The sequence below is a fragment of the Hemiscyllium ocellatum genome, chromosome 6 (genome assembly GCF_020745735.1).
Source record: "Hemiscyllium ocellatum isolate sHemOce1 chromosome 6, sHemOce1.pat.X.cur, whole genome shotgun sequence".
Classification (NCBI taxonomy): domain Eukaryota; kingdom Metazoa; phylum Chordata; class Chondrichthyes; order Orectolobiformes; family Hemiscylliidae; genus Hemiscyllium; species Hemiscyllium ocellatum.
The window spans coordinates 66,599,438-66,612,557 of NC_083406.1; the positions used below are offsets into that span (position 1 = coordinate 66,599,438).

At 40.2% G+C, this 13,120-nt stretch overlaps 1 protein-coding gene across 8 annotated transcripts in view; it reads left to right on the forward strand.

The window, feature by feature from the left end:
• The window catches only part of tenm4 (teneurin transmembrane protein 4), a 452,208-nt gene extending 440,263 nt beyond the window's left edge, over window positions 1–11,945 (forward strand). For all 8 annotated transcript variants that reach the window (XM_060826616.1, XM_060826618.1, XM_060826612.1 and 5 more), the window contains one exon: window positions 11,125–11,945. In XM_060826616.1, coding sequence (XP_060682599.1) covers window positions 11,125–11,883 — 759 coding nt within the window. In that variant the 3' untranslated portion in view covers window positions 11,884–11,945. The remainder of the gene's footprint in view (window positions 1–11,124) is intronic.
• The last annotated feature ends 1,175 nt before the right edge of the window (window positions 11,946–13,120 follow it).

Consider the following 13,120-nt stretch of genomic DNA (forward strand, 5'->3'; position numbering starts at 1 on the left):
ATAATGTTTCAAGTTACTAACTTGTTTATGGAATTGGAGATGTCGGTGTTGGACTGGGGTGTGCAAATTTAAAAATCACACAACACCGGGTTGTAGTCCAGCAGGTTTAATTAGAAGCACTAGCTTTCGGAGCACTGCTCCTTCATCAGGTGGTTGTGGAGTACACGATTGTAAGACACATATTTTATAGCAAAAGTTTACAGTGTGATGTAACTGAAATTATATCTTGATTGTAACTGAAAAATATCTTGATTGTTTGTTAAGTCTCTCATCTGTTAGAATGACCATGTTAGCTTCCCTCTTTCATATGTAAATAGCGAAACTTTTTTTTAGAAGTTACATTCTCAAGTGAACTTTAACAGTTGGTGTCAGCCCAGATAATGTATTGGATATTAGCACCTCTGTGTGCTGCTGTCTGTGCCATAATGTTTAGACTGATTCTAATCTAAAAATGAATTAACAGAAGCTTATATGGATTCATGCCGTTTTTGAGCAAAGTACAATGTAACTCTGAAAGTACAAATTCACCCCATAAACGTACGTGTGCATGTGGGATGTGTGAGGAGGGGGAGCGGTGTGAGTGTCTGTGAGAGAAAGTGTATGTGTGTGTGTGTTTGAGTGTAAAGGGGTCTAGATCTGTGAGAGGGTGTGTGTGTGTGTGTGCGCGTGTGTGCGTGTGCGCGTGTGTGTGTGTATACATATATAGAGTGCAATGGGGTAACCTTTAGTGTGATATGAACCCAAGGTCCTGGCTGAGGCCCTCCCGATGGGTACCGAACTAAGCCATCAGCCTCTGCTCGGCCATTTTTCACTGCTGCCTGTCCTGAAGTGCGCCTTGGAGGATAGTCACCTGATCGTCCAAGGTCGAATGTCCCAGACCGTGCGTGTACACACACACACACACACACACACACACACACACACACACACACACACACTCACTCACTCACTCACTCACTCACTCACTCACACACACACACTCACAGACACTCACACCACTCCCACCACACACACCTGCACCCACATGCACACATATACATTTGTGGGGTGAACTTTTACTTGCGGTTACATTGTACTTTGCGCAAAAACTGCATGAATCTATGTAAAACTCTGTTAATTCACTTTTCAGATTAGAATCAGTCTAAACATTATGGCACAGACAGCAGCACACAGAGGTACTAATACCCAATCCACTACCTGGGTTGACACCAATTGTTAAAGTTCACTTGAGAATGTAACTTCTAAAAAAAAGTTTCGCTATTTACATATGAAAGAAGAGAAGCTAACATGGTCATTCTAACAGATGAGAGACTTAACAAACAGTCAAGGTGTTTTTTAATGTATAATTTCAGTTACATTACACTGTAAACATTTGCTTTAAATTCTGTGTCTTACAATTGTGTACTTCACAACCACCTGATGAAGGAGCAGTGCTCCGAAAGCTAGTGCTTCTAATTAAACCTGTTGGACTATAACCTGGTGTTGTGTGATTTTTAACTTTGTTTACTGAACGTATAAAGCTTGCCTCCGCTTTCTTTATATACAATACCATGATAGATCAAATGGTTCCATTCTAATCTTCTAACAGGAACTTGCGTTCGGGAAAATTCAGAACAGCTAAAAGATGGAGAGAGCAATATTCCGAACTTCTGATCCCAGAAACAACCCCAGCCACAAAGTTTGGGAATGAAGGGGAAGAGGCTTGTTTTGCTGGAATTTTATTCTCTTAACTTGACACCTGCTTTGGGTCTTTATCAATGAGGGTTGCACCTGCAATAGACATACAAAAGAATTTAGGGTATGAACATTTTCAAAATACTTTGGGTATCTGAATAAAGCTGTTGGGTGGCCTGGTGCATACTCGTGATGAAGGGCTTCCTGCCCGAATCATCGATTTTCCTGTTCCTCAGATGCTGCCTGACCTGCTGTGCATTTCCAGCACCACTCTAATCTTGACTGGTGCATACTCCTGCAGACCAGAGCACACACAGGATCTATGTGGTGGGGGGCATGCAAATAAGTGATTGTTCTTTTATTGATGAGGGAGATGCAGAAGCAAGGAAGGAGTAACATCATTCTGAATAAATACTCCTATATCAGCTGGGTGTGAAATATAGTAATGGTTTGTCCTGAGTTTTTTCTTATTCAAAAAGTCAAAAACAAAGACAAGATGAATTAACCTATCCAGGGTAGTACCTAAATAGGAGCCTTGGAATCGTCATCAGGAATGGCACATACAAAGACTAATGACACTAATTTAGATGTCAGTTACACTGCTGCATCCTCTTGAGGAGTTGAACAGCCTTTGGTGAAATTTGAGGCCATGTTTATCAGAAGCAAAGGAACAATGCCCATTTTTTTTTGTCCGTAATGTAAGCATTAATCATCAGATATCATGGGCTGGATTAAAGTCACGGGTCGGAATCAGAAATGGGACCTAATTTTCAACATCACATGACATTCCCACAGCAATTTTCAGTGATCCAGATATTAAAGCCCAGAGAGCGGGCTCTTATTAGAAAGGAAGTATAACTAATGGTCCACATTAGAAATGTCTTGCTTTGACAAGGTTTGGCCTTTTAATATTTTATGCTTTTTTCCAGCTACATCTCAATAACTAAATTTGATAAAATACTTCCTCACTGGTATTCAGATACTGTGCAATATCTACCCCAACAAGATTTTCTAAGCTATTTTGGATAACTAGATATAAAACACGAATACATTAATAAACCTACCGATCGGTTTGTTAATGGCTAATTTATTACAATGTAGATCAATGTAAGGGGATGCTTTTTATTGGTAGGAATATGCATATGAAACAAGGAGAAAAGGGGTCTTGGATTATTAAGCTTGTATAAAGCTTTGATTAGACCACAATTTTATGGAGAGTTCTGAATGCCATATCATTAAAAAAGGTCTTAATGGCTAAAAGATTTCAGACAATGATATTAACGCTGAGAAGTTATACCTATCAGAACAGATTGAATACATTGCAAGTCTTTTCTATAGAAGGTAGAAGGATTAAGGGTGGCCTCATATAGGTCTTTTGCTAAAGGTGGAGAAAATGTTTTCAGTTTATTAGGAGACTAAAACTAGAGACTATCAGTTTAAGACAGTTACCAAAGAATATAATCAGAAATTTAGGAGACATTTCTTTACCCACAAAGTGTCTGGACTGACCAGCACATTAAATGCTTAAGATGATTAGCATAGCCACATTTACAGAGCATCTAGACAAATATATGAGGAGAAAAAGGAAGAAGTGGTTAGGTTGATGGGGGTTAAAGAATAATGGATGGGATGAGGCTGTATGGAGCATAACGATTGGCATGGACCATTTGGGACCATTCGCCCTTTTCTATGTTGTATAGTGTATATAATGCAAAGGACCTTAACTTGGTGCCACAGCATTCTGCCTCCAAGCGGGACTGTTTCCTTTGGAGCTGTAAAATTCATCCGTCTACTACTGGCTCGTTACGGGCTCTACCTTGGACCCTAAAGCTCAAGCTTAAATCTTCCCAATTTACCATCCTCCCAAACCAGTGAGCTGCAGTAAATTGCCTATTCGCTGCTCATAATTCTCTGATGGTGTTCAAATGAGATCCATAATTTAATTCAGCTTGGTTCGCAGTCAGCAATGGATCAGTACTTGGAGGAGTCATGCTCCCAGAGTCATACCTATTTGGGGACAAGTCAAAATTTCCCTTCACTATTTTTAAAGAAAAATGATTTGGACACGCCAGTGTTAGACTGGAGTGGACAAAGTTAAAAATCACACAACACCACATTATAGTCCAATAGGTTTATTTGGAAGCACTAGCTTTCGGAGCTGGGTCTTAGAATCTTATTCTCCACAACCACCTGATGAAGGAGCAGTGCTCCGAAAGCTAGTGCTTCCAAATAAACCTGTTGGGCTATAACCTGGTGTTGTGTGATTTTTAGCTTTAACAAAAAAGTGAGCATTGGCAAAAGTTTGTCGAAGTAGTTTTTTCTGCAAGCTTCAATCAAAGCCATTAACTATAAATAAAACATTCTTCATAAATTGAATATACACCACCAGAATCTAAAATGGTTCTCTCAAACAGTGATGTATGAATAAAAGATAACTGATCAATTTCTTTAGTTTGCTTCTTTTCAAACAACTGTTTTAACGTGTTGAAAAGAAAATTGTGGAGATAGAATACCATGTGGGTCCACATAGGGATCATGCTTCAACAGCTCATGAACTCAAAAGCAGAAGTAAAATTCTTGTGTTCTCCATTGCAAATGTTGTACTATCGAGTCTACTCATTATTTAACAATGGAACTAAGCTCCAGATATCTTTCCAGATTTAACTGAAAACATTTGAAAGATTCCTTAGAAAAATAAGTATGACCCAATATATACCTTCAATTTATACAGACCAGAGGAAGTATGCCTCAATCAGGTACATATCAGATCCAAATTGCCAAGTAGAAGTGAATAGAAATATTTTCTAAACCACCAGTTACAAAGCCTAGACCTGCTAGCTCAGAGGTAGAGACATTACCACTATGTCACAATGGCTCTCTAGAAGTGAATGGATTTTATTGAATTTAATATGATCCAGTTGTTTTAGCCCTACTCTTTATGGCTTCTCCCTATACCATGACACCTTGTACTGTTGCGACACATCTTTATGTCTGACTGTTGTCAATGAGTTCTGCTGACACTTTATCACTGCTCCTTGTCTATTTCAGTACTGTGATTTTTGATGGGGTCATTCTTTATGTAAAGGTACTAAAGTTCAAGTTGACGGTTGGAAATAACATGGAAAATCATTTAAATTGAAATGATAATGCAGAAATTGTAATGAATATTGTGATGCTATTCTGTATTGCTCTTGTAGTCTTGTGCTTTGAACTTTTTAGCCAAAGAAAGGAATTTATTTGCACATGTTCTTGAAGTTATTGTTTCTAGCATTGTTCTATGAAGTAGATTAACTTGTTTACACCTAACATTTTGAAAAGCTCCAGGACTAATATTTTGGAGAAACAATAAGAATTGATTTATTTCTCTGGAATAGTGTTAAATTTGTCTCTATATCTACAGGATTTCTGTCCTCACCAAGCATAAATATTTGAATACAGTTAAGTATTAAAATAGTGATGGAAAAGGATAGATCAGATCTAAAAGCCGAAGTTCTAAATTGGAGAAAGGCCAATTTTGATGGTATTAGGCAAGAACTTTCGAAAACTGATTGGAGGCAGGTTTTCGCAGGTAAAGGGACACTGGAAAATGGGAAGCCCTCAGAAATGGGATAGCGAGAATCCAGAGAAAGTATATTCCTGTCAGGGTGAAAGGGAAGGCTGATAGGTAAAGGGAATGCTAGATGACTAATGAAATTGAGGGTTTGGTTAAGAAAAAGAAGGAAGCATATGTCAGGTATAGACAGGATAGATCGAGTGAATCCTTAGAAGAGTATAAAGGCAGTAGGAGTATAATAAGAGGAATATCAGGAGGGCAAAATGGGGACATGAGATAGCTTTGGCAAATAGAATTAAGGAGAATCCAAAGGGTTTTTACAAATATATTAAGGATAAAAGGGTAACTAGGGAGAGGAGAATAGGATCAGCAAGGTGGCCTTTGTGTTAGTCAACATGGCTTTGTGTATGAGAAATCATGTCTCACAAGCTTGATTGAGATTTTTGAAGATGTAACAAAGAAGATTGATGAGGGCAGAGCAGTAGATGTGATCTATATGGACTTCAGTAAGGCATTCGACAAGGTTCCCCATGGGAGACTGATTAGCAAGGTTAGATCTCATAGAATACAGGGAGAACTTGCCATTTGGATAGAGAACTGGCTCAAAGGTAGAAGACTGAGGGTGGTGGTGGAGGGTTATTTTTCAGACTGGAGGCCTGTGACCAGTGGAGTGCCACAAGGATCAGTGCTGGGCCCTCTACTTTTTGTCAATTACATAAATGATTTGGATGCGAGTGTAAGAGGTACAGTCAGTAAGTTTTCAGATGACACCAAAATTGGAGGTGTAGTGGACAGCGAAGAGTGTTACCTCAGATTACAACAGTATCTGGTCCAGATGGGCCAATGGTTTGAAAAGTGGCAGATGGAGTTTAATTCAGATAAATGTGAGGTGCTGCATTTTGGGAAAGCAAATCTTAGCAGGACTTATACACTTAATGGTAAGGTCCTAGAGAGTGTTGCTGAACAAAGGGACCTTGGAATGAAGATTCACAGCTCCTTGAAAGTGGAGTCGCAGGTTGATAGGATAGTGAAGAAGGCGTTTGGTATGCTTTCCTTTATTGGTCAGAGTATTTGAGTACAGGAGTTTGGAGGTCGTGTTGCAGCTGTACAGGACATTGGTTAGGCCACAGTTGGAATATTATGTGCAATTCTGGTCTCCTTCCTATCAGAAAGATGTTGTGAAACTTGAAAGGGTTCAGAAAAGATTTACAAGGATGTTGCCAGGGCTGGAGGATTTGAGCTGCAGGGGGAGGCTGAACAGGCTGGGGCTATTTTCCCTGGAGTGTCGGAGGCTGAAGGGTAACCTTATAGAGGTTTACAAAATTATGAGGGGCATGGATAGGATAAATAGACAAAGTCTTTTCCCTGGGGTCGGGGAGTCCAGAACTAGAGGGCATAGATTTAGGGTGAGAGGGGAAAGATATAAAAGAGACCTAAGGGGCAACATTTTCACGCAGAGGGTGGTACGTGTATGGAATAAGCTGCCAGAGGATGTGGTGGAGTCTGATACAATTGCAACATTTAAGAGGCATTTGGATGGGTATATGAATAGGAAAGGTTTAGAGGGATATGGGCCGGGTACTGGCAGGTGGGACAAGATTGGGTGGGATATCTGGTCAGCATGGACAGGTTGGGCCGAAGGGTGTGTATCCATGCTGTATATCTCGATGGCTCTATGACTCTATAAGTAAGCAAATATGGGATCACATCACCTGTTTTTCATTCCATTTGTATTCTCCTCCATTGTTCTTATCTGATCTGAATTTGGCCCATTGGTTGTTATTGTAGCAGTTGTCCTGCTGATTGGTCACATCTATGGACCTATGATTGGTACGATGTGGGTGATACTATTTTTGGGAATTTGTGGAACTGAGAGCCATATGTTGTCATGGCTGACCCCAGGATGGCTAGCTCTACTGAGAATAGCCACATTCTCCAAGAAGCTGCTGAACAATCGGAAGGTCCACCGAAAGATGTGAATGCAGTGATTGGACAATGCCCTCATGACCAGGCATGGGGTCTGAGAGGCAGGCCCTGGAAAGGAATGGGGCCTTGGTAAGGATGTAGGGGCAGGCATTATCACAGGAGGACCCCACTGAGGACCAAAGAATGCCTGAACAGGAGGTCTCTCCACCCACCCAGACTCCTTGCCTCACATAGTGGGCAGCACGGTGGCACAGTGGTTAGCACTGCTGCCTCACAGCACCTGAGACCTGGGTTCAATTCCCGACTCAGGCGACTGACTGTGTGGAGTTTGCATGTTCTCTCCGTGTCTGCGTGGGTTTCCTCCGGGTGCTCCGGTTTCCTCCCACAGTCCAAAGATGTGCAGGTCAGGTGAATTGGCCATGCTAAATTGCCCGTAGTGTTAGGTAAGGGGTAAATGTAGGGGTATGGGTGGATTGCGCTTCGGTGGGTCGGTGTGGTCTTGTTGGGCTGAAGGGCCTGTTTCCACACTGTAAGTAATCTAATATTTCTCAATTTGTCCGCTCACCCTTCACTTAAAGCAATCCATTTCAATGTACTATGCATTCATAGCTTCACCGCATCAGCACTCACTTTGCACTTTTGCAAATCTCCAACAAAAATTCAATTTGGAAAGTAACCCAGCCAGATCAGACTGCTGCTACCTTTTCCTCTCCTAGCTGCAGCCCACTCATATCTTGTGATTCGTCACATGAAAATTCTGCTTAAGTGCTAATCTCTACAGTACCCTCAGAGCTGATTACTTCAAATGTGAGATAGCACAAGCGTTTCATCATTATCTGTCACTTATTCCTCATGCCCTTCACAGGCTTACACCACTAGCTTGCCAGATAAATTTTCTTGCATTTCCCAAAGGATAATGGCTGGGCTGTGATAAGGAAAAGTGGGTTTTGCAAGCTTGCACCATATTAGTAATTCAGAAAGAACTACAGAATGAGGGGGGGGGAGGGGGGGTGAGATATTATAATGATGATTAGCTAGGAACATACTATCATCTTCAATGGATTCAGCCACATTAGTGACTGTGGCCTATTTCATGGCAGCTGTCATGGTGACAAGACCATGAGGGAGGGAGGAAGGTGGCACGGTGGCATAGTGGTTAGCACTGCTGCCTCACAGCGCCAGAGACCCGGGTTCAATTCCCACCTCAGGCGACTGACTGTGTAGAGTTTGCACGTTCTCCCCGTGTCTGCGTGGGTTTCCTCCGGGTGCTCCGGTTTCCTCCCACAGTCCAAAGATGTGCGGGTCAGGTGAATTAGCCATGCTAAATTGCCCGTAGTGTTAGGTAGGAGGTAAATGTAGGGGTATGGGTGGGTTGCGCTTCGGCGGGTCGGTGTGGACTTGTTGGGCCGAAGGGCCTGTTTCCACACTGTAAGTAATCTAATCTTAAAAAAAAAGTGGCATCCTGCTGGTTAAGTGTTGTGGTCTGCAGAAATGCAACATCTTGTCATCTAACAGAGGTAAAATATCTCACTGCGTGTGATGCAATGAGTAAGCGGTGGTGTGCCTTTCCAAGTTGAATCTTTGTTGGAGATTTGCTTAAATGCAAAGTGAGTGCTGATGAGCTATGAATGTATAGTACATTTAAATGGTATGTTTAAATGATGATTGCTTTAAGTGAAGGGTGAGCTGACAAATTGAGAAATATGTGAGGCTAATGCCTTAGGAAATCTCATTTTAAGTTGAATTCACTGACCTTGACCACTCATGTGAGGCCATTGAATTTCTTTTGCCACTGCTTCCAGGTCCTTGTACTACTATTATTGATCGTGACTGTTTTATACTGCCATTGCTTTTGCAGTGTCTGCCTGGATGGCCTCCTAGTCCCTTGTGGGTAGATAACCTCTGTCCTCATGTCTGTTTCCTGCACTGGCTCTCTTTTGCTGCATCTAAAATTCTCATGGTTTTGGGTCTTAATATAGGAGAATTCAGCCAATGAAGTCAAATTCCACTGTGCTAAGTTCTGAATTCAATAAATTAGAGAATTTGTGAACAAAATTGTCAGAGAAGTTTTATCTTCCTGGGTCCATGGTAGGTGGCAGTATAAATAATGCCATCTCGTCAGGTATTGTCTCTCTCCAGTTATAATTTGTTCAAGTCTTCAAACTGTAATGGACCATGTCCAACCCCTCCCTCTCCTCTCCAAAGTCATAGACTCATAGAGTGATAGAGATGTACAGAACGGAAACAGACCCTTCCAACAGTGGCCTAACCAATGTCCTGTACAGCCACAACATGACCTCCCAACTCCTGTACTCAATTCTCTGACCAATAAAGGAAAGCATTTCAAACATGTTCTTCACTATCCTATCTACCTTTGACCCCCCTTTCAAGGAGCTATGAATCTGCACTCCAAGGTCTCTTTGTTCAGCAACACTCCCTAAGACCTTACCGTAAAGTGTATAAGTCCTCCTTGAATGTTTTTCATTACCTGCAGCTCCTTGTTGGAACCTCTCCAGTCGGTTTTGCTCTTGCTACTGCATTGAAGTACTCAAGTGAAAAGCAGCAGGTCAAGGAGAACACTCATGAACACTCTCTCAGGGGCCTAGGAATCTGCAATAAATGTTGCTTGCCCATGCAATTACATCCTGCAAACAAACTAAAAAAAAACAAGGAAATTAAAGTTCCAGCCTTGTAGAATCAAGTGTTCCCTTTATAGGTGTATTTAGATATTTTTTGCACTGCACGTCACGATGTGTTGAGGTATCTTTAAAACATATATGAGCAAACTATTCAGGAAAGTGCATATGCCATTAGTTATACATTGATACACATCTCACCCTTCACAGAGAACCTGCCAAGATCTTTCAAATAGTCAGTACTGATGCATTTCTGTTAGGTGACATAAGAATATCCAAATCGTTCCAAAAGTATGATTCACTTTTACTTTTCATGGTTACCACTAGTACTTTTTGCCAAGATGTCTGCTGAATTATACATACCACTATCAAAGATCCCAGGATGTTGGGCCTTATTTTGACCCTGATCTGATTGACACATGTTCTTTTACTCAATGTCCAGTATTTCTATTATTGAGCATTTAATTCCCCAACAAGAGAAGTAGAAACATGACGTTAGTGAGGCCTCTTCTGGAGTACTGTATGGAGTTCTGGTCGCCCTGTTATAAGAAGAATATTATTAAACTGGAGAGGATTCAGAAAAGATTTACTAGGATGTTGCTGGGAACACAGGGCTTGAGGTATAAAAATGGAATGAAAAGGCTGGGTCTTTCACTGGAGCATAGATAACGTGAATGACTAAAATCTTTTCCCTTGAGTGAGGGAGTTCAAAACTAGGGGGCACATCTTTAAGGTGAGAGGAGAAAGATTCAAAAGGGACAAGGGGCAACCTTTTTACACAGACAGCAGTTCATGTGTGGAATGAACTGCCAGAGAAGCGGATAGATGCAGGTACAGTTACAACATTTAAAATATATTTGGATAAGTTCATGATTAGGAAGGGTTTGGAGGGGTATGGGCCAAGCACAAGCAAGTGGTACAGGTTCAGTTTGGGAACATGGTCAGCATGAACTGGTTGGATCGAAACATCTGTTTTCATGCTGTATAACTCTGAGTTCCAAGCAGCCAGCAAAGACAATTTGACCTCGCTAATTCCTGCAGCTTTTTAATTGCTTTCAGAAGTTTATAGCATTTAGTAATAACACATGATAATACAGTAAGATGTTTTGTTAAAGGTACTTTAGAAAGCTTTAGTTTTGTTTCAATTTATTCTAAAATCAAATTATGCAATTTCCAAACAAACGATAATCAATCCTGTTAGAGTTTAATCACAAAATCTGCTCGTGAAGCAATGGCCATCATCAGATATAATATAAGACTCATAAAGGTGATTGTATTCCAATGTTGTGAACATTTTCTGATGAAGATGATGCTAATGTTTTCTCTTTTCAATAGTCTATTTTAGGAGTCCAATGTATAGTACAGAAGCAACTCAAAGCTTTTGTTACAGTTGAGCACTTTGGCCGGATTTATGGAGGAAGTGGAGCTGGGTGTCAGCCAAAGGCACAAGTGAAGAGGTTTGCAACGAGTGGTTCAATCCTGGGCAAAGGGGTGAAATTTGCTGTGAGAGGTGGAAGAGTCAGCACTGATATCATTAGTGTTGCCAATGAGGATGGGAGGAGAGTGGCTGCTGTGTTAAATAATGCTTATTACCTAGAAAATTTTCACTTCACCATTAATGGTGTGGACACACATTATTTCATTAAACTGGGGCCTGCAGAAAGGGATCTCACTATTTTGGGCCTAAATGGTGGAAGGCGAACCCTGGAGAATGGAGTCAATGTTACTGTCTCTCAAATTAATACTGTTCTGAATGGAAGGACTAGAAGATACACTGATATAAAACTCCAATATGGTTTGCTATGTTTAAATACACGATATGGGACAACCATGGATGAAGAAAAAGCTCGTGTCTTGGAGTTGGCCAGGCAGCGAGCTGTAGCACAGGCCTGGAGGCGGGAACAGCAAAGGTTGCAAGATGGAGAGGAAGGCATCCGCTCATGGACAGATGGTGAAAAGCAGCAGCTACTGATCACTGGCAGGGTGCAAGGTTATGATGGTTATTTCATTAAAACTATTGAACAATACCCTGAACTGTCAGACAGTGTAAATAATATCCATTTCATGAGACAGAGTGAAATGGGCAAGAGGTAACAGTAAAGGACCATGTGCCAACCACTTTGCCAAAGACATCTGCTTATGTGGCCATTTTTCAGGCTGTGTTGTTACAATTATTTTTAAAACCGTTGCATTGTAATTCCTGCAACGTGCAGAGTTTTTCTTTTATTTCTTCACACATTTTGCATTGAGCAGAAGGTATTTTGCAGTAGTGTGATCACAGTGAATTTTTTGCTATTTTCTAATAATATGAGAACTGTGAGCTATTGTTTTACAGTCAGTTTCAAGGTCAGAACCAAGGCACATTACTATTAAAGAAATGTGATCTCCCAGTATCTGCTTAAAAATTCAAAGAATTATACTCTTTTGTTAATTCTTGGGGACTCCTTATCAAATGTATTTTGATGCAGCAAAGGACTACATCTGCATTTTATATCAGCATAGAAAGTAACAGCTCGTGTGAGAACTTTCTTACGGTTCTGATTTTAATTTGAGACAACTTTCAAAGCTTATGTTTCTACCACTGTATTCTGATTGTGTAAATAAGCAAGGCTGTAAATATATGCAAATGTAGATAACTCCTAGAACTACAGCAGCGTCACTGTGTAGTCTTCAGTGGAAATAAATAAAAGGTTATTTTGTGTTTTAAATTTCTTTTACTTGATTTCAATCAGAAGTCATTCTGTCGGTAAGTTGAGAGATTGAAAAAGTTTTAGTTTGTATTTTTTAAATTGTGTGTCTTTTTATTGCTTCTATTTCTTTTCAAATATTGTTTTCAGTTTAATTTTTTTAAGTTTGCCTTTTTTATTAAAAGATTCTTAAAACCCATATTTCTTTTGTTTATTCATTAATTCTTTGACTCGGTCAATTTTTTACTTAAAATCACAATACTATTGGATGGCATTGTATGAAAAATCCCATCTTTCACTTAACCAATGTAATCCGCAGCACCAAAACAAGTTACCGAAAATATTTATTCCCTGCATCTTGCTGAACCTGTTAAAATGCCCATTTAACACTAATTATTGGCTATAAATAGTGTTATTGTCATTTTTCTTTAAGTTTTAAGGAAATGTTTAATGTTCTCTGAACTGCTCTCATAGGTGTTTAGGCATTGGACACTATTGGTGCTTGTGTATTGATATACATACATGCATCACAATATTAATAACTTGTGATATTATTATTGTACCCAATGTGTTTTGACCTTAGGAGAAGCTTCATGATTACTGCTTTGTTGTTGTGCAATTAAAGCATCACAAACTCATTTATG